We start from the raw sequence: 20,850 nt of genomic DNA, 5'->3' as shown, positions 1-20,850 counted from the left end.
CCTTGCTCCCCCAAAACCATGGCTGTGGGCGAGGTAAGCCGAACGCACAATAAGGGGAGGTGAATGTGGGATTTGTGTGAGACAGAGGGAGACAGCGGCAGAGCTTCAGCTGCTGCTTACACACTGACCTTGGCATTTCTGCCTGCAGAGGCCTGGGGATATCAGCTGCGATGGAGGTGTCTGATGCTATTTGGAGCATTAAAATCACATCAGGCTAGAAAAAAATGTGCCTCCACGCAGGAATTATGCTTCATTTTAACATACTGCAGAGAAGGGCTCTATTTAACCCAGATATTGCTTTTCCAGTAACAAACTGTGCAATGCCAATACACAGCCCTGCTCGTTTGCACAAACCCTTGCTGATTTTTTTAATGCTCATACAAAAATGCATTTTAAAATGTACCCAGGGATTACTATGAGAAAACAGAATCTACAGAAAGTGTTAATTTGGAAGTTGGTATTTTTATTACATTTTGTTTTTTTTTGCTCCTTTATACATCTCCCCTTTCTGGAAATTTCCAAATATTTCCTTAGGCCACATCAACCTTTGAAAAAGGGGTAAGGAATGCTATCCTCTAAAATACTAACACACAACACACATGCCTTCAACGACCATTTTTCACATTAGCCCCACAGTGTGTCTTATTGAGGCAAACTGGCAAGTTAGATGACAGTTGTATCTCCACTGAGATACACAATGAGCACCTTAGCTGACTGAGCCACACCAGAGCCCTTTCTAGATTCACTTTTAGCTCCAGTTACTATACACACTACATGATAACTGCATGGCAAACTACCCATGTCTTTTTCAGAGAACAGCTAGAGAAATCAAACATACATTGGTTGATTTATGTACAGTACTTGACGGCATAGTTAGCTGCAATGCTTTGATCACACTGACATCACACAGCCAGGGCAAGACTTTCATCTCCGATCTCCCACTTGGAGAGCAGAAACTGAACATATACAAAGCTACTGGCAGAAATTAAGCCTGTGCTTAAGGCTGCGTGATCTTAAGGTGAGGAAATGAGCACATGTGTCTAACAGCCAGATAAACAATGTCTTCTGTTTTTACACGTGCTTGCCTTTGCACCGCGTGTTATGAATGTGTAGAGGGTTCAAGGGCCTGAGCATTTGAGAGAGCCTTGCAAGAGACACACCACACAGTCGCCAAAACTCTGAGAGGACCCTCTACCCTCTGCAGGCAGCCAGTTACGCTCGCTTCCATAGATGAGGCTCACACAGACCACCGGCATTCCCAGGTAGCCCCTCCCACCCGGGGGCTGGAGCCGACCCGCCCAGATGAGGGACACGCCCCGTCGGGAACCAGCGGGACAACAAAAAGACCCCTGTCTCCACCGATCCAGCCCCTACAGCCATCCCTGCATAACTAGTGCATGACATAATCGGGATCCACACCGCAGCCGGTATGGGGGGTGTGAGGGGCGTGGGGAGGTGCAGGGAGGCGTTGTCTGTGATGAAGTCACCTTCTCCCTGTTGTTACTGTGTCAGAAAGTCAGAAAAATAAAGCACACAAAAAAGGAACTCAGCATACCATACAGTAAGACTGCACACAGTGAGACCTTTTTGAGATCCTTTTGGTCATTCAAAAGTAGAATAAGTTTCGTGTTTTAAGAACTGAGCATTTGCTCGATATAGAATTGCAGTGCTCAGTCAGAGTGACAATGACTAAGATCGCTTATAGCTTGGGTTAATTCTCAGTCTGTTTTTTATGGTGACCTTAAATTACAAATGTAGATTGCCCTTCCTTCGTTCTTTCAGCCAATCAGGGCCTGGAAATCACGTTCTTCTGTCCTCTCATAGGTCCCTCTCCACAGGATGCTCATGAGAAGCATCCAGAGGACCGAGTGTGGGTTTGGCAGCCTGTGGCAGCCTTTTCTCAGATGCGTCATCGTGGTTATCCCCAGGGGATCGTTAAATGTCATCTTGCAGACGCGTAAAAGAGCAGCGATCCAGCTACGGGACGGGCCCCGGCATCTCACGCACCCCTTTCCGGCGCCAGCAAACGCAACAAAGGCAGGGCCCCCCGTTTCACCGTGCAAGGGGAGCTCAGATCCTGTCTGGCGGCAGCCATTGTGGTGGGAGCCTGGCTGTTCACACTGGAGAGGATCCAGGAGCACTGCTGGGATCCTGTTTCCTGATGCTGTGCTGCTGCGGGCTGGCCTGACAGAGCAGTGGCCGCGTGGACGTCAGAAAGCTGCCTTCAGCGGCTCTCCTCTTCTCCTTTACAGTCCCTGTTTGTTTGCATGGATGCTTGTGACAAGTTCAGTGCATGTCGATGCTCAAAATCACATACAGGGCATATTGCTTGGCATGCCAAGTAAGTGGCTGTTTAAATTGGAATTCCAAACCTGGTGATGGATTTGAAAACCAGTGAGAGTTATGGAGATGTGTTTTTTAACCCAGTCATCAACAACAGTACTAAAGAGTATTCATAGCTGTACATCGGTTTGGAGATGCAACAAGGCCAGAGCTGGTCTGATCCTAACAAATAGAAGTCACTGTGATTAGGCCAAAGGGAACACACAGGACCTTCTCTTACCTAGTCCCTCTCTTTCTTGGTCAAGAGTGTAAATGTACCATTGTTTCTGGTCTTCTGGCTGGAAAACGGGCAGTTACAGTTGTCATGTATGGTAATTACGTAAGCCCCGCCCCACACAGACCTATGGGCAATCAAGTAGAAAAGCCATTAAAAAGAAGCATATCTCCAGGGGTTACACAAAATGGCGGCCGTTTTGGTTCAGTGTGGCTGATAGCGTATATCCGACTGTCCAAAAGTGCCGTCGCCTCCTCCACCGTGTGTTACCCTGTTTTAATGCGGCGGTAAGGAGTGGTCTCTAGTCCCATTCCATCACGCTGCACATTACTTGGATGTGTCTCGTGGAGAGCCTTGATGTGTCTGCGGTGGAAATCAAAGTGCATTAAACATTAAAAGTGCTGTCAAAACCCAGAGGAAGTAGATCGACTGCAAGGGGAAAAGTAGGGCAGGGCGGTGAGAAGCAGGAAGCTGGCAGCTCGTCGGGCTTAGGCAAATTACGTTTTTTACAGCGCGGCTTATTTTCCAAAACCCCACTGCCTTAAATGTGCCATTTTTTTGCAGCAGTTCACGCTCGTGTAGTACTGACTCACACACACCAGCTTGACGGGGGGCAAAGTGGTACGGCGGAGCGCTAACAGGGAGGGTGACGGAGGCTCGTTTCAGAGGGCAATGGCCCCCTGCGAGAATCACTCATGACTTGAGCTGTTTGTTTAATGTCAGAGATATGATTTAATAGCCTTCAATAAGTTTCGGGTCAACATCCGATTCCAGTTAACTGCACCGTCTGAAGTTCAACACCCTTCCTTGGAAACAGACAGACAAAGTCTTCACTAAGAAGCTTGTGAGTCAGAATTCCTGTCAGCCGTCCTTCATACGGCACATTATCAGGCTATACGGTGAAAAACCAATTTTATAACTCTGGAGTCCAGGTTTTACATTTACATTTACATTTATTTATTTAGCAGACGCTTTTATCCAAAGCGACTTACAAAAGCGACTTACAAAGGTTTTAGAAATCAGGAGAGGTGCAGTGATACCTTTCTTTAAAGATCTCACAGTTCCTCTCCCTCTCTGACCCTTCCCCAGTGCAAGATCCAGTTTATTGCACCTTAATGAAGCGGGTCACAGCAAATGGGCCACTGCAGGGTTATTCTCTTGATTTATCAGAGAAACACAGCAGCACTCCCTATTATTCAACAGATATAACACAGTTTTGACAGCTGGGTGAGTGTGTACCAGGGGGATGGTGTAGCCTTGCTGTGCGTGTTTTTGCCTCTCTGGCTGTGCATGGTAGGAGTTTCCAGCAGGCAGCAAGCAACAGATATGGGCCCAAAGACTGCAAGCTGCACCAAGCCTCCACTCACTCTGTATCATGGACAAATTAGTACATCATATCACACAGGAGGCACAACCATGCACAGGATGTAGGTGGAGCTGCCACCCAGCATAGCCTGCCAGTATCGCTACACCTGAAACCCATCTTCAGACTGTATACACAGGTGCTCCCTGTCTGGATGGGGGTGTGGGGGAGTGAACTGATTCAGAGTAATTACTTTCAAATTAAAGAGGAGGCATGGCTTATCTGGAGACCCATCTCAGTAGGGGAGAGATGGAGTAATACACCCTGTTACAGGAGATTTTAAGTTATTTTAAGTTTTTTTCACATCTTGTCAAAGCACCACTGCATCAGACTTCCTCTCCACAAACATTACTTTCTCCTTTGTTTATTTTTCCTCTTTTCTTCTCTGCTTCTTTCTTCTATTGTTTTGTTCACTCTTGGGTGGAAAGGTTTCCTCTCTCGTGCAGGTATGTAACTGTAGTCACTACACTCACGATTAGTTTTTGTTTTTCAATGCCTTCCAGACAGACTGAGACCCCTATCTCTCGGCTTCCATAAATGCTGGAGTGATTACACTCACTTAAAATGATGGTCTTCTGCCAGCTGCATGGGAGGCCAGATCTCCTGTACTGCTGTGCCTCCAGTGTTTCAATCAGTCTGAAATGTGAACTCCTCACTGAGTTTTTAAACTACCCCTCTCCGATTCCAGTTAATGACAGCCTCTATGAAGTTCAACATCCCTCCTCTGAAACAGAGAAGGAAATTCTTCCCTAAGAAGTTTGTGAATGCGTAGAATCAGAGCTTCTGTCACCCCTCCTTCCTTCACAAGTACTCATATGGCATATTATCAGTGAAAAACTTGTTTCATATCTCCTAAGTCCAGGAACATGGTTTTAGGAAAGGTGCATTGATACTGTTCTTTAAAGACCTAATGGGTTAGGGCTCTGTGACAGGCACAGATGGACTGGGCTACAGGTGGGTGGGGCAAGGGGGTACAGAGAATAACAAGCTCTGAACTCAGTTATACATGTCTGACCACTGCCATGAATCTAACTGAACTTCTAGGTCAGTGAGGGAGACAGAGGTGAGGGTGGTACTTACCCGCTGAGCAAATCATGAAAAAGAGGAGTGGGGGGGGGGGGGGGGGGGGGGGGGCGTGTTCTGCTTTCAGTAGCTACTGTAAGGGGTGGTAAACGTTTAATAACAGTAAGAAGAAGAGAGCTGCTAATATAACAGTAAGAAGAAGAGAGCTGCTAATATAACAGTAAGAAGAAGAGAGCTGGTAATCACATGTTTTCTGCCTATGCTCCCTATCATAGTGCAGGATTCAGCGGGAGTCAAAAGGTCCGTGAGCCCAGACTGTGTCGACTGGCACCAAGCAGGAAGAATGCCTTTGATGTACAGCCACAACAATATTTTTTTAAAGAGGAAATTACACAGTAGTCCTGCTTGTGGCCTTCTTAATAACAAGCATTTATATCAAATCAGGGTTTGGGGTTTAAAATTCCTCAGCATGGGTGGAGCCAAAAGGGAAGTAGCAGGTAACCCAGTAAATACAGCGATACGGCAACAGGATACGAGAAACACAAAGAAAACATGCTATTTTAGAAGTGCTGTGAAACACAGCCAGCCACAAACTTTAAAACAGAACTGTAAAAAAGGTGAGCAATCAGGTTTTTCCAGGCATACTGCTAATCCAGGAAACATCTGATCTCAGAGGTTTTTTTTTGGTTGGAAACGTACACCTCCCACTGTATACTGTAGTCAGTCAATAAAACCAGTCTTGGGATAGTCTCATAAAGGTCTCCTTGAGACTAGACAGAGTTGAAAGGCTAATGGATCGTTTTATTGCCTTCTCCAGGCAACCGCCAGGAATCCGCATTATAGCTGATCTGGGACTAGCTTTCAGGAAGCTTAAAACTCTTATTGCACTTAAGGTCAATTATTAATTTCACCTTCATTGACCTGCTTCATTCTTTGAGGCTGAGTGATCTTCACAGGAGGGGGTTCCGATTTGTTTGTTCTTTCTTTTTTTGGAGGGAAAGAATGTGGGGATTTTGAGGTCAGAGGTCGTGGTCGTCTGAGACCAACACCCCCCTGCCAGTGTTATGTTCCTTTGGTGTCTTCTCCTCCTCGGATGTCAGCCTAGGCCCTGGCTCCTTAGAATTAATGACTCGTGGGGGAATTTGCTTAACCTTACTCACCATTACATTGTGCTCAACCTGGTGCTGTGAATTACACACCTCAGGGCAAGTCTCGCCCACTGGAGGAGAAACGTCTCATCACACCCTCCAGCCCATTCATCCAGCTCAGCCGAAGGCTCTCAGTTGTATTGGGCAAACACAACTTAGCCTTTGCATCAACAAACCAGTGTTCAGTTACCTCAAAAAGTAATCTTTAAACAAACAAAAGATTGGAGGTGGATAGGTCCTAAAACTGCATGTAAGCATGTCTTAAGTTTAAGTCTTAAGCACAGCATTGATTGATTACAACCAGGAAATAAAGATTAAAGAGAAGTAAATCTATACTTATAACAAGGTCTGTTTCTCATGGAGAGCGCATATGTTTTTAACTGTGTGTTTCAACTTTGAAAACCGTGTATGTGAGTTGAGAACTTCCATCACAGATTTAAGTACAGGTATGTATCATATCACAGTAGAACAAAAACACAAATGAGAAATATGTTCTGTGGTTCTAACATTTTGGTTTGAGATGAATATGGAGTAGGGGTGCAACGGATCACAAATCTCATGGTTCGGATTGTATCACGATTTTTGAGTCATGGATCGGATCATTTACCGCATCAGCAAAAAAAAAAAAAAGGGAGACATAGCTTTGCTTTCCATTCGTTACTTAAAGAACACTTAAAGCAACTTTTGCCCATGGTCTTAAATGAAAACAACATTCAATATGTCCAATGTTTAAATAAAATCTTAAAATAAAATATTCAATACTCAATTGTTAAATTAAAGTGCAATATGAGAGCTTATTCTGTTCTTTGGCTGTCTCCGAAATGGCTCCCTATTCACTATATATATATGGACAAAAGTATTCGGATGCCTGTCCATTACATTGTAATGACATTGTACAAATATAAATACATAAATACATATACTTATACATATACATATATATAAATACATATACTTTAATATGGACTTGGTGCCCCTTTTGCAGCTATAACAGCTTCCACTCTTCTTGGAAGGCTTTGCACAAGATTTTGGAGTATTTCTGTGGGAATTTGTGCCCATTCATTCTGTAGAGAATTTATGAGGTCAGGCGCTGATGTTGGACGAGAAGGCCTGGCTCACAATGTCCGTTCCAGTTCATCCCAAAGGTGCTGGATGGGGTTGAGGTCAGGGCTCTGTGCGGGCCAGTCAAGTTCTTCCACACCGAACTCATCAAACCATGTCTTTATAGTCCTTGCTTTGTGCACTGGGGCACAGTCATGTTGGAATAGAAAAAGGCCTTCCCCAAACTGTTGCCACAAAGTTGGAAGCATAGCATTGTCCAAAATGTCTTGGTATGCTGAAGTATTAAGATTGCCCTTCACTGGAGATAAGGGGCCTAGCCTAAACCCTGAAAAACAGGCGTGGCCAAATACTTCCGTCCATTTAGTATATATATATATATATATATTACATTTGGTACATATTTATATACTATATATGTGTAAAAAATTTATATACTATATATGTGTAAAATGAACATATATTTATATATATGTTCATTTTACACTTGATCGTTGGACTTAACTACCAGCTAGCTAGCTAACAATAGTTTCAACTGATTTGAATAGATGAAGCTGGGTGCAGGTTCTTTCATTAAGTAAGCTAGTGATAGCTAGATAGGTAGCGGTATTATCTAGCTAGCAGGTTAATGTCAGTTGCAACTAGTCACTTAGCTAGCTAGCTGGCACATTTAGACACAAAGATGTTCATGCAAATGTTCAAATTATCTTGCAAACATAAAACTATATCCAGAAAATTATTAATTTATTGTATGACTGTGAATAGTGAGTGAGTGAACGACTGAGTGATTTTGGACGCAACCTTTGTCAGCACAACGCTTCTGCTAAGTAAAGTTGCTGGTTTTTAAAATGATTTTCAAAATTTTCACTGCAACTCTACATCGAGATTTAGGGAATTATTACTTTAAAAAGTGGCCAAAAACAGCGCCAGTAAAACTGTATTTCACACTATTATGGTTAAACTTTAAAATAATGTTTAAATTTGTTAAAATTAAACATGTTAAAATTAATCCACGGTTCACATGCGTGCTGAACCTTGGGGGGGATCCATACGGATCACGGATCAACTACAGTCCGTTACACCACTAATATGGAGTGTATAAAATAAGCTGAAATTCCACCTGTATGTACAAAAAATCTCAAATTACTGTAGCCATAGGTTCAAGGGTTGCATAACCATACGTAGTCTCCTGGACTTGACCTTCCCAAAATGCACTTGGATGCACTTGCTTGACTGGAAAGTCCTAAATTCCCACAGGAACGTAAACAGCTCACACATACAGTCTGCTGATAATTCAAGCCAAACTTTTCCTCTGCCTTGCCCTGCCCCCACCCCCTGTGCTGACACATACACGCACACACGCATACACACATGCACACACACACACACACACACGTACGCGCATACACACACACCCACACATGCGCGCACACACACACAGCCACACACATACACACACACATACACATACACACATCCACACACACACACACACACACACACACACACACATTTTTCCCCTCTCTCATTATTCTGCCTCCCTGTTCCATCTGGGAGGCACGTGCTCGGAGCAGCTCAGAGCGCTTGTAGGGGTGAAGACTTTTTTTGCGGTTTTCCATGTGCTGTTCCTCCTCGGCTTTATAGGATGCTCAATTTGAACGAGCAGCTCACTGAAAACCACTTCAATCAGAGGGAAACCAGCCAAGCTAAAGGTGTTGTGGAATCCACAGAGTTAATAGGGTTTGCCAGTGAACGGCGAAAATCTGACCCTCCCCTTCACAAACTACAAAACTGCCAAACAAACTACAACATTCCAGTACATCATCTCACCTGATTAGTCACTGGAGCAACAACCAAACAATGCAATTTTATATGCTACATTTCCCCATTCATTATATGCATGCAACAATTCTGAAAATATTTAAGAAAACAACACTCTAAATGTATGACAAATATAAAAAATACTGTGTATCTAGTATTTGCCTTGTAAGAATTAATTCCATGCATCTGACATCTGAGCATACTTGTTTTATAGTTTTATACATAGCCCATATTTATTCGTAGTGGAAGAAAGCTGGAATTCTGGCAACAAAAGGTGCTGTGAGGAATACTGGAGGCTGATGATTGTATGGTCCCCCCTACCATGATCCACACTAAAAAAAAAAAAAACTGATCATCAGAGCTGTCTGAGACCACGATTGCCTTTATCTTATAAGTATTATTTTTGCAAGGCAGGGTAGGTGTGGGGGCTGGAGGGAGTCAGACAGCCTTTGAAATAGTTCTATAATTAGGGACAGTGCTTCATCAGTGCCAGGCTGGCCAGACCTGCACAAATACAGACTCCTTGCTGAAGGATGAGCCTTTTGTGAGGTAGAAAGGGAACGAGACCGACAGAAAGGCTTTCAGACACTCCTCTGTACTCTGTGTGTGACAGAGAGAGACTCTGTGTCTGGCTATGGAATGATTTGGACAACAAAAGTTATTCACAGTTATTTCATTTGCGGTCTGTGGTAATTTCATTGAATTCTTACTATCAATGAACTCAAATTGAGGAGGGGGGAGAGAGAGAAAGAGGAAGAGAGCAACAGAGACAGTGAAAGAGGAGAGCGAGTAAGAGAGAGAGAGAGAGAGAGAGAAGGACTGAAATGGACTGGAAACAAAAGTGAGTCCTGAAATTGGGTTAATCTCTGCATGTAGCATCAGACAGCCGTTTCAGGACTGGTGCACACCATATGCATGTGTCTGCCTAGTGGACTGCCCACAAGCCACACCTCTGATTGGCCCATTCAAAATGCGCATCCTTTAGCTGACATTTACACATCCCCAACACAATGCTGCCGTTGCATGACAATAGAGACATGCATTGGCACCATATAAAATATAGGCTTATCATTTAGGCTACCAAATTTAAGCCCCTCGTTTCTGGGCATCAGTGAGGAGATCATGAGGCCACATGGGATCAACAGTACAATAGTTCTTTGTATGTATCTACCCAAAACTGATAGGATTGATCAATCAAAAACAATTAGAGCAATACCTAAAAACCCTTTCAGAGGAAATTGTGTTAGATTGATTTATCTGGCATCTCAGCTCTCCGCTTAGAGTTGGATTAACTTGGTATACTGTCACACATGCTCAGCTAAATAGGATGTAGCTGGCCCAGCCAATATTTAATATAAATCTTCAAACAACAGTTAAACAATGACAGTAGCATATTGCACTATAGGATATTTGCTATTCAAACGTATTAAAAAGGTTACCTTTTTAACAAATGAACAGAAAGCCATGTACACATGACAATCCATGACACAGGACAACCCCCCCCCCCCAGTCCACCAAACTTCAAACAATGACAATTAATGGATGCAAGTACTGGACACATTGTTGGTTGGACATGCATGCTGGAGAATGGAGGTGGAAAAGGACCTAGTATTCCTCAACCAGACAAATAACAAACATTGAAGCTAAATGTTTATTCACTACAAGTGCTCATTTGATCAAGAATATGCATCTATTTAGAACAAGCATTAAATCCCAACAGAACACAGCCTCTGTGACCCCAAGAGTAGACAATAGGGAACAACCAAATTCAAATAAATGAACCAGAAGTTCATCTGATTGATATATTACTGAGCGAGATTATACATACATGAATGCACACATGACACACACACACAAAAGCACATACAAACATGTGCTCACACATACACACACATACAGAAAAACACATGCACAAGCATACATACAGGCACACACATACACACAAATACACAAGCCTGAACTCACACACACACAGTTATGGATCTCTGTGTGTGTGTCACACAGAGAATTTACTTGACTCCTGCTCCTATTCCCTACACACCAGCATACTGCTGGAAGGAGAGCACCCATCACTCCAGAGGAAGCCCTGCACAGTGACAGAGAAGCCTCCTCTGATAAGTGCATCACAACAGGATGACCAGCAACACTTTCTCTCCTCCTCCTCCACCTACAGCACCACCAGCACCCAAAAGGAGAGAGGAGGGGGAAACGAGACTCCCAGGACATGGAGTTGTACACTGATGGCCATTTCCGATGGGATGGAAAACCCAGTGTTGTGGAAACGCGCAAAAAGTTTGGCCGTGTATCCTCTGGCTGCTGTTACCATGAGACAGCACCATGAGGTTGGAGACCTTAACCTCCAACCCTGGTTTATCCTCAGCGTTGCGTGACAAATTTGTGAGAGAATGAAAAAAAAAAAAAACATTCTCTGATTAACACATTAGCCGAGAAATGCATGGAAAGGCAGTGATCTTCTTTATCTCTCTCAAGAAGAATTTATTGGCAGCAATTTTTTTTAAAAAAGTGGTTACAAGCAGTTTGTAAAAATTTAAATCACAGCAAAGAGAGAGTGAGAATCTGGCAAAATTCCATTTCCATTTCATTTAAATCACAAAGTCCATGCAAACAAAGGCATGCATGACCCTCAGAAAAAGGCATTTAGAATTTCAAAATTAAATGCACTTTATACATTATGCATTTAGAATCTTGAGTTACATACAAAACAGTTTAATAACAGTACCGCTGAATTAATTTGACTTACTATAAATTATTCATTATTCCACAGTAAAAACATAATCATTGTTGTATTTGAGAGATGCATTTACCAAGCTTATTCCAGGCAACAACATCAAGTAACAAAGCAGCCTTAAGGAGTGAATTAAAAAACATGAATTTCACTTTTAGAGGATGGAGGTTCTAAAGAGAGATGTAACACGAATGGGATGAACATTATGGTGGAAAAAGGTGCAGACACAAATAGGATATGATTAAATCAATGTGGTCATCATTTTAGGACTGCAATCAACAAAATATAAAGTCACTCTAAAATGTAATGTTAACTGTGAACAAGCTTTGCTTCTTTTGAACATCATTCCATCACTAGTTCCCAGGAACTGGGAAAAGCGAATGGAAAACATACCATGAATGTATATCCACATGCACAACAGAGGTGTTACATTACTTAACATTATTGCTTAGCGGATACCGTTCTCCACTGCAACATATCTGTCATGCATTTGTAAAACTGTGCATTTACTCACAAAGCTCAGTTAAGAACTCTGATGAAGGTGAGTTATTTGCAGGTAAACTTTTTTGTTACTTTATTGTTCCTAAAAGCACATAAATTTAGTATAAATGTCTTATTTTTTAAGCTTGGAGAAATAATATCTACACTGTCTGATTTTCTCTCCTGCATAACCAAGGGTTCTCAGATGAAAAGTATCACACTTTCAGAGGGGTGATTTTAACAAAAGGCTTAGGAACCAAGTCTTTATACCTGCTCTGTAATACAAAATATATATCAATTATTTCCTCTTAATTAGATTTCTGTGAAACCTAAGATGTGCTAGGGGACCTCCCCTAATTAAAGAGGACCGTTGGCAGTCCACTAATCTCTTTGGGAGGCCAGCTAATCAGTGCATGGAGTCAAAAGTCACTTGAACACTCAGGTACAGTACACTACCACAGATATTTTATATATGGTCCAGACATTCAGCTCTGTGTGCTTCACACTAATGTTCTGTCTCTGGCATTGTTGAAGCTACAAGTGATTTGCGGGCCTGGTCTAAAACAGAAGACCCAGAGCTGTATTAGCAACTCGGACAGCAAACAAACCTCCTGTGACCTTCTACCAAGGCAGCACAGAGAATTCAAGTATTGCAATTCAGTCATATATCCCCTCTGTTTTACCTCCATAGCCCTCTTTTTTAGGGCCTGGATTTCCTGTCTTTATTGAAATGTGATTGTGTCTGTGGGACACAAGCCACTCTGACATGCCGCGTCTGGGATATCTGCGCTTATGTGTTCTGTACAATAACTATCAGCGCCACTGAACTCTACAGTAGCCTCCACAATAAGGGACACCAATGACCACCTTCCCAGGGACAGGGCCTCCGCCATTAGCGCCTGCTTGTCCTATACGCCTTCAGGATCACGTTATACAGCGTGAAGGCTGAGGTTAAAAGGGGAGGAGAGGCCAGTTTGAGAATGACTAAAAGGTGTTAACATGCAGCAACACACTAGGGACGCTGAATATAAATACAGAAATGATGATGATCCAGTGTGATCCAGCTCTCCCATCATGAATGATCCAATGTGATCCAGCTCTCCCATCATGCACTTTGATGGACCTGTTTTGCCAGCTTTGATGCTATAAATGTGCAGCAGTCAACTGCAAAGAGAAAGGGGCTCCTCTCTTTTGTGTATAGAATGTGCTTCCTCCCCCACCATCCATATGGTTACAGACACACCGCTGCCACTATGCTGGAATATGACACCGGGCCAAGTCTCCCCCATACAGCCCTGAAACACTGTCGATGGCTCCACCACTCTCATCCCACCTCATCTGTCTTTCACCAGGCATGCTGAAACTTTATTTCAAACTAATGAGGTCCCCTTGCTCTCCGAAGACTCCTGGGGTCATATATCCCGGGAAGTCATACCAAAGACCTGGAGAGCTTTAAAGCATATTTATTTCGCTTTTTTTTGCGGAATGATTTTCAGACACGCATACAGGGTACAGCACACAGACGCATAGTGTGTGATGAGGAGAAAAGGTCCTATTTCTCCAGATCTGCCCAGAACACTGTTGCAGCAGTGGTGAGGAACTCTCTTGCAGGCTGGGCGTGGTGGGGTCAGGCACTGCCAGCGCTGCTCTGCTTATAGGCTACGACCAGGAACTAATTACGGCGTGATTCCAAAGCTCACCGCATCTCTGTAAATAGCGCTCGTTTTGGGATGCAATCGTTAGGGAAACGCTCGGCATGGCCAACTAGCTTCTAACAGTTGGCACACTGCTAGAAGCTAGAGTTACCCCCCCCCACGCCCCATTCCTTACAGACACCAGACACCAGACACCCCCCACACACACCCATCCTCTGTTCTTCACACACCTCTGTTCACATACAAGCAGGGCTGTGGTATGGTGAGAGATGATGCTGCAGAGGTGTGGAGGCTGCATTATTTGAGCCATGCAATTCTGAGCCATGCAATGAGGGGTGCCTGCAGCGATGCTTTCAGCCTCCAGAACGCCACATCTTACGCGATCAAGAAAGGACAGTCAACAAAAGCGACTGCAGCAGGTAAGGGACACATCTTCCCTGAGCCAGGAGGCACAAAAAAATGTTGCAATGTCAGGTTGAGAGTGAACAGGCATTGGTTATGCTTTCAAACTCAGAACCCGTTTGACTTTGTGTGCCTTGTAAACTCTGCATCTTTCTCCCACGTCCCCTCTGACCCCGGCCTGCCAGGAACTGGCATGTGGAACACTGCCAGTCATGTGTGGTCAGAGTCAGAAGCGCAAGGGGGTTACACCCTCCAAAATGTTTTTTTTTCTTAAGCAATCAGTGGATGCGGGGGGGCTGGGGGGGTAACTCTAGCTTCTCCCCTTGCCAAAAAGGTTACGGATTCATTAGCACAAACCAGGGGTACATGCCTTACCAAAATAAACTGATACAAGCATCTGACCCCGTGGGGTGTAGCGGGTCAAGTGGTGGTCTGGTCTGGTGGGTAAAAGCGTGTCAGAGGAAGGAATCAGTCTAAACATCGAGAGAGAGATGCAGGACAGGATCCAGGGAACCCCTCAGCTGCGGGAGGGTGAACGAGGGGCAGAGATGCACTCATTTCCATTTAAGGAGTACCCACGGCTGCCTTACGTTTCGGGCAGGCATGGTTGTTAAAGTTTTAAGGCCTAAACAGAACAGCAGACATGGTATATGTCATCCGTTATTTAAAACAATGTACGCGGATTCATCAGCTTACTGCCATCAGATAAAATAATTTTCACAATTAGTCAAACAAGTACATTTAATGAGTGAATTTACTCAATTTCAAGTTAAGCTAAATGTAAAATGAAATGCTAAATTAAGAAATGTTTTCATGTGTTTGATTTTACTGAAACAGATCCCAGTTTAAATACATCTGGGGCTGGTTTGAGCAAACGTTACGCATCTCCACCAATCGCAGATAAATGGAACACACTGTTTTTCCTGTGCGACATCCAATCAGAACACAGAATGCTTCAGAAGAGAAGCAGCGGCAACAGCCTCCATTCTCTCCAAGAGACATGAATAATTGATGTTGTTTTAATGAAGAAAGTCTGACGCTGGGTTGGGAGTGAATGTTCACAATGCTTGGAGGACACTTGGCTTTGCTAAGATTTATACAGCGGCTTTTAAACAGCATAAAACTGGGGAGGAATTAAGCCACGACCTTCTTTGTGAGCCAATGACCCGGCATGGGGGCTCGAGCTGGCATCTCTTGATTTTGGATTGCTTGCCACACTCTCACTGTGATGGTAATAAAAAAGACTACACTTCACCTGACTGCCTCCTAGTCATTTGAAAGCCCCAGATATTCCATCCCACATAGGCTGACTTCCTTCACCTTTTTATTGGCTATTCCAGGTTCCACGTTCTGGGACTTGCTTTAGACTTCGAAAGATTAGTATCAATTGAGGGAAAGACAACACTGAAAAGAGTGTTTGGAACCATATCAAGCGAGAGACAATCAAAATCAGGAGAGCGTGCCAGTGACGCCATCACAGGGAAGGAACCACGGCAACATGTCATCATGGATGTAGGTTATTTACCCATAATGCATAAGTAACTGCTTTGCAAATGCTCAGTGAAGACACGGGTTGTCTTGCTTGTGGTAAAGGAAGCTCAACAAGGCTTTCATACAATACAACTGCAGTGAGACCATCAAAGATGTCGTGCCTTCTTTCCGTCGGTGCAGGGAGACTGGGTAACTCAGTAGTCCATGTCTGACCTAATTATGTCAGCGTCCTGCCTGGCATGAGTGAGACTCAGAATATAAACAGATCCCCCTCGGGAAGCGAGCGGTTGTAAATCAAGTGGGCTACTACAGCATTACAGTGGGACATAGCAAGAATGGGAGAGTCTGGGGGTGGGGAGGCGTTTCAATCTGAATCGACCACTTTCACAAACCCATTCTGACTGTGGCTGCTATTTTCCTCATTCATACAGGCACACATTTTACTCCCTTGTTTACAGATCATGAGCAGTCTGGCCTGCTGCATGAGAACGTAACCCTTAAAATAAAGATGTGGAGAGGGAATTAAAACCATAGGTTTGCCTGAACACATGTGCCACCCCTGCCTGTCTCCAGCCTTTCAGATGGAAACTTGACCAGCTCTAATCCTGCCCCATCAAAGCGTTTCTCAGCAGGAAGTCAATAGCTCTCTCTGGCTCAGTGACCGTCATCTTCAGGATGACCTGCTACCCCATCGTAAAGAAGACACCCAGCCCCCGACCCTGCACATACAGGGAGGTCCCCAAAGACACATTTACAGCAATTATCATTCAGATTTCTGTGCTGTTTTCTAGGTACCCCTTAAAAAACTATTCATAATGGAAAGAACCAATTAGGAACAATTAAAAGATTAAGGGCCTTTACAAAGGAATTTGCCTGAAAGGGGATCTGAATCTTTGCTGAATTCAAACCACCAGATGACTGGATAATTTCCATAGCGACTTTTCAGATGATTTTGTTCAGGAGCCACACTGGATGAATGAATATGCTTTCAGTCTGTGATTTCACTGTATTTCACTGCTTAATTTTGAAACAGCAGTAATTCATTCTATGTAGTAATTAGATGTTAAACGTGAAGCAAAAAAAAAAAACACTTAAAATCCATCCATTACCCAGTTTTGAGGGTATAAATAATATTTATAAATGTGCAACAATGGCACAGCCACTGCTCCTTATATGCATCTTGTAATGTGCACTAACCATTTATAGATGTCTTCTGCCTGGTTTATGTGTATGTTTCTTTTCAATAAATAGGCAATAACAAAAACAACAAAAAAAGTATTTATTATAGATGAAATGGTGTACATTCTCCCTGCTATCAAGCATCCTAAACCACTGAATATCATCCTTCGACCAACAGTGCAGATGTGGCTAAATATGCAAGTGCAAGAGAGTAATGTAACCTGAAACTTGCCCATCTTGTCACCTAATATGACAATGGAGGGAGAGGTGACTCTTTACAATGCTGATGAAGTCACAGTGACCTCTCAAAAGTTCAGCAGAACCCTAAGGATCTGCTTCTGACGATATCTGCTCTCATCCCTCCTCTTACTATTGGTGCAACAAATAGCAGAGTCTGACCCTTAGGGCATGTCTTCACCTGGCTCACCTTTTAAAAAAATCACAGCGCTGACCAATAAGGGAAGGAGAGCTGTCCCTCCATTGGCATTTTGAGATCACTGGGGATCACTTAGACCCTCTCAGAGAAAGATGAAGACATGTCAATTTTGGGACAAGTGAAGGGCATATTCCATTTGAAAACACCTACAAATAGTGGGTTACTGTTTCTGAAGGAAGACTGTTTATCAGTCTCTGATCCCTTCCCCTGGACCTCCTGCAGAGAGCTCCATGGGACTGGCCCACCTACCTGCCTATCTGCCCGGGGAGGAACAAACTCATCCCCCATCCTGACCCTTTTATCTGGGGCTCTGCAATGTGGGGAGCTATTGGGGGAGACAGAGCAACTCAAGAGACAGGGAGACACACAGCCATTGGGGAGACACAGCCAATGAGAAGAGTGAGACACTCAGCCAGTGGTGAGAAACAGTCAATCAGGAGAGAGTGAGACACACAGGCAGTGGGGAGACACAGCCAATCAGGAGAGACTGAGACACACAGCCAGTGGGGAGACACAGCCAATCAGAAGAGAGAGATACACAGCCAGTGGTGAGACACAGCCAGTCGGGACAGTGTGAGACACAGCTGATTAAAAGTTGTGCAGTTGGGGATAAACACATCAAGAGAGAGACTTCAAGGAGATGCACAGTCGATGGCAAGACACGCCCAATTAGAAGCAGCGGGAGGCAAGAAGAAAAACAGCCAATGAGCCATGTCAGGGAGGCAGGCAGCCAATGGAAACCACAGGATAGCTAACAGCCACTGAGGCGGGGTTTACTGATTGGCCCAATCATTGCTCACCCCTCCCCAGACTGTATCTGAGCTGGACAGAAGAGAAGATAATTAAGTGCATTTGTAGAAAACAGTTATATAAGATGCAAATAATCCATAATAACCAAAGAGCTTATTTAAACATGTAGTAGGCCGAACGGCATGGCAGAATATTTTAGGTTGATTATATCAGACATGCGCATGGGCCCACAGCCCAGATGTTGGACAGTGTAATATTTATGTGCTCAAATCAGTAAAAGTGTTATGTCATAACCACTAGGGCCACCCCCTTGAATTACATCTCCCGAGTGCTCGCTTAATCTTGAAGCTTCCTCTCAATTTCATTTAGAAAATAAAAACGCTCCCTCCAAATCCATTCATCACCTTTTCCTCACTGGCTGCCACGCACTGCTGCTGCATATTCCAGAGCAGCTCAGCCCAGACTGCAGTGGATCCCGCGCCTCGCAGCACACCGAGACCTGCACAAGCTCTGGTCTCCACAACACCAAGGTCGGAAGAAACACAGGCACGCTACAACATCATTTTTTTTCACGAGAAAAAAGCCAGGGCTTGCATACACCGACATGATTACTCTGTGTGTGAGGAGGAAAGGGAGAGAAGGGTGGATGCTTGAAATCACTTTTAAAGATGGTGCCTGTTTTCCTTCTCTCTGGCACCTAGTACAGTGGGTTTTCCATTGCAGTATTATCTATTTAATGTCAGACTATGCCCAGCTATAACAGCAGTGTTTGGCAAATATGAATTGTGGAAGGTTTCCCTTTTTCCCCAGAATGGTTTTGCTCTGCAGTCAAACCCAGTTCAACGTCGCTGCATGGTAATTCTCAGTCGTGGTGAAATGGCTGTCTACACTCCATACATTTCCATTTAGTGTCGTCAAAACAATCACATATACAAAATCTCCAGTATTTTTTAAACGACCTCAATAGTTTAATTGTGCTTTTCAAGTCGTTTTATACTTGAACGACATTCATTCAACGAACACACCATTTTAGACTTTTTTTTGGGGGGGGGGGGGGGGGGGGGCTACTTGTTTAGGTAGGTTTCGGAAAGCGCGTAATTAAAGCGGTGAGTGTTTCTCGGCACTATGCCCTTTTTTCAACAGCGTCATCGTGTGTCAACCAGCTTTTGTTGGCCAACTATCTGGGAGGGTCGCACAGGTATGACCATATCCAAATTTCAGGACTGGCCTGTAAGAAATGTGCAGATAGCCCGTTTCCGTGTCATACAGACAGCCCGTTTCCTTTGATCAAACTATGAATGAATGAGACCTACATTTTATTAACCATTTTAAAACTTCCTTCCTTTTTATAAATATAAGCGATATTTATATGACAATATACAACGCCAAATGGAGCACAACAACAATAATAATAATAATGATAATAATAACAATAATCTGTGTTTTTGACTAAGTATGTTGCGCCATCTCAGTTATAAAAACGGCGACATCCGTTGACTGATATCGCCTTCAATTCAGATGAGGTCGAAAAATACGTAGTGCTCAGCCGATACCTTCACCTGCAGCGATAGCTGGCTTGCCCATATTGATAACCACTGAGTGATGCTAATGAAGACACCGGTGCCTTCGTCGCCGCACATGCAGACTACACGCCCCTCTGCTCCCCTCTCGGTTCGTTCCAAATACAGCTACTGTAATGCACCACCATATTTTATCGCCGTATTTTTAGATGCTGAGTTAGTACGATATCGTACAACAGGGCTCTGGGTGACATAGTGACTAGGTAATTGTGATCGAACATATTGTGCAGGAAGACAAATTCAGACGTGTGACTCATAATGTCTTTCAGTGGCAAGGGCTAACCCAAAAACGCTCTTCAAGGGTGACTGAAATTTCTTCAAATCACTGAACCATATCACCCGTGAAACTGGTGTCCCTACTGGATTTAACGAACTGGTCAGAAACGACGTAGGCTATTCTGCAAAAAAGGGTACTCACGCACTGCCTCCTGTTTCGGATCTAGTCCGCTGGCGGTCTGCTGAATTCTGCCAATTTTGTTTTGCAGTACCCAAACCCGCTGGTTCGTAGAGATGATCTCGTTTTCCAGCTCCTGAAACAGGGAACAGGCGTGCTTGGCCAGGTCGGAGAGCTGCCGCAGCGTCCGAGAAAGAGCCACATTGTTGATTGAGCACAGATCCTCAAAAAGCAAGCCCTCGTCATTCGGAATCGCATGCCTGCACAGTAACTGAGGTTCAACGATCCTTTTGGCAAATGGCATTTTGCACGTAAAAATAAATCCCCCTCCAAAAATAATCAGATCCGAGAAGACAGTCGTTCAGGTTCTCGTCCCCCTCAATCCAAAATTCCCAAATACAGCTTGCAGTCCTCCATCCTTTCACTCCCTTGCGGTTATGATCACACACAGCTCGAGAGTAACGCAGCCTTCCTTCAGACTTGGATCTTCGCTGGTCCTCTGATCATCAGTTGTCTATCGGTGCTGTTTTTCCAGCGCTTCCAAGTTGAGGTGCATTTAAAAAAGAGATCTCGCGAAAACCCGGAGAGGCGGTCCATGCATTTTTTCCGGATCTGGAATGGCATTGATTCATACATGTGACCGCACGGAGTCAGTGAAACGCCAGTTTCTCGTGTGGTTGTCAACGGCAACAAGTGGCAGCGCAATATAGAAATATCTAGAAAACCCTGAATTTAGGAATATATTTCCGCTTAATGTATGTAATAT

General features: G+C 43.9%; 1 protein-coding gene across 2 annotated transcripts in view; it reads right to left on the bottom strand.

The window, feature by feature from the left end:
- Positions 1-20,609, bottom strand: part of LOC118788882 (Nance-Horan syndrome protein-like) — a 104,281-nt gene extending 83,672 nt beyond the window's left edge. For both annotated transcript variants that reach the window (XM_036545063.1, XM_036545064.1), the window contains exon 1: positions 20,109-20,609. In XM_036545063.1, the coding sequence (XP_036400956.1) occupies positions 20,109-20,388 (280 nt within the window). In that variant the 5' untranslated portion in view covers positions 20,389-20,609. The remainder of the gene's footprint in view (positions 1-20,108) is intronic.
- Positions 20,610-20,850: the final 241 nt, after the last annotated feature.

This window comes from Megalops cyprinoides, chromosome 14 (assembly GCF_013368585.1).
Source record: "Megalops cyprinoides isolate fMegCyp1 chromosome 14, fMegCyp1.pri, whole genome shotgun sequence".
Taxonomy (NCBI): domain Eukaryota; kingdom Metazoa; phylum Chordata; class Actinopteri; order Elopiformes; family Megalopidae; genus Megalops; species Megalops cyprinoides.
Note: the sequence above shows the minus strand (reverse complement) of the source record. Positions and strands in the feature narration are given on the sequence as shown.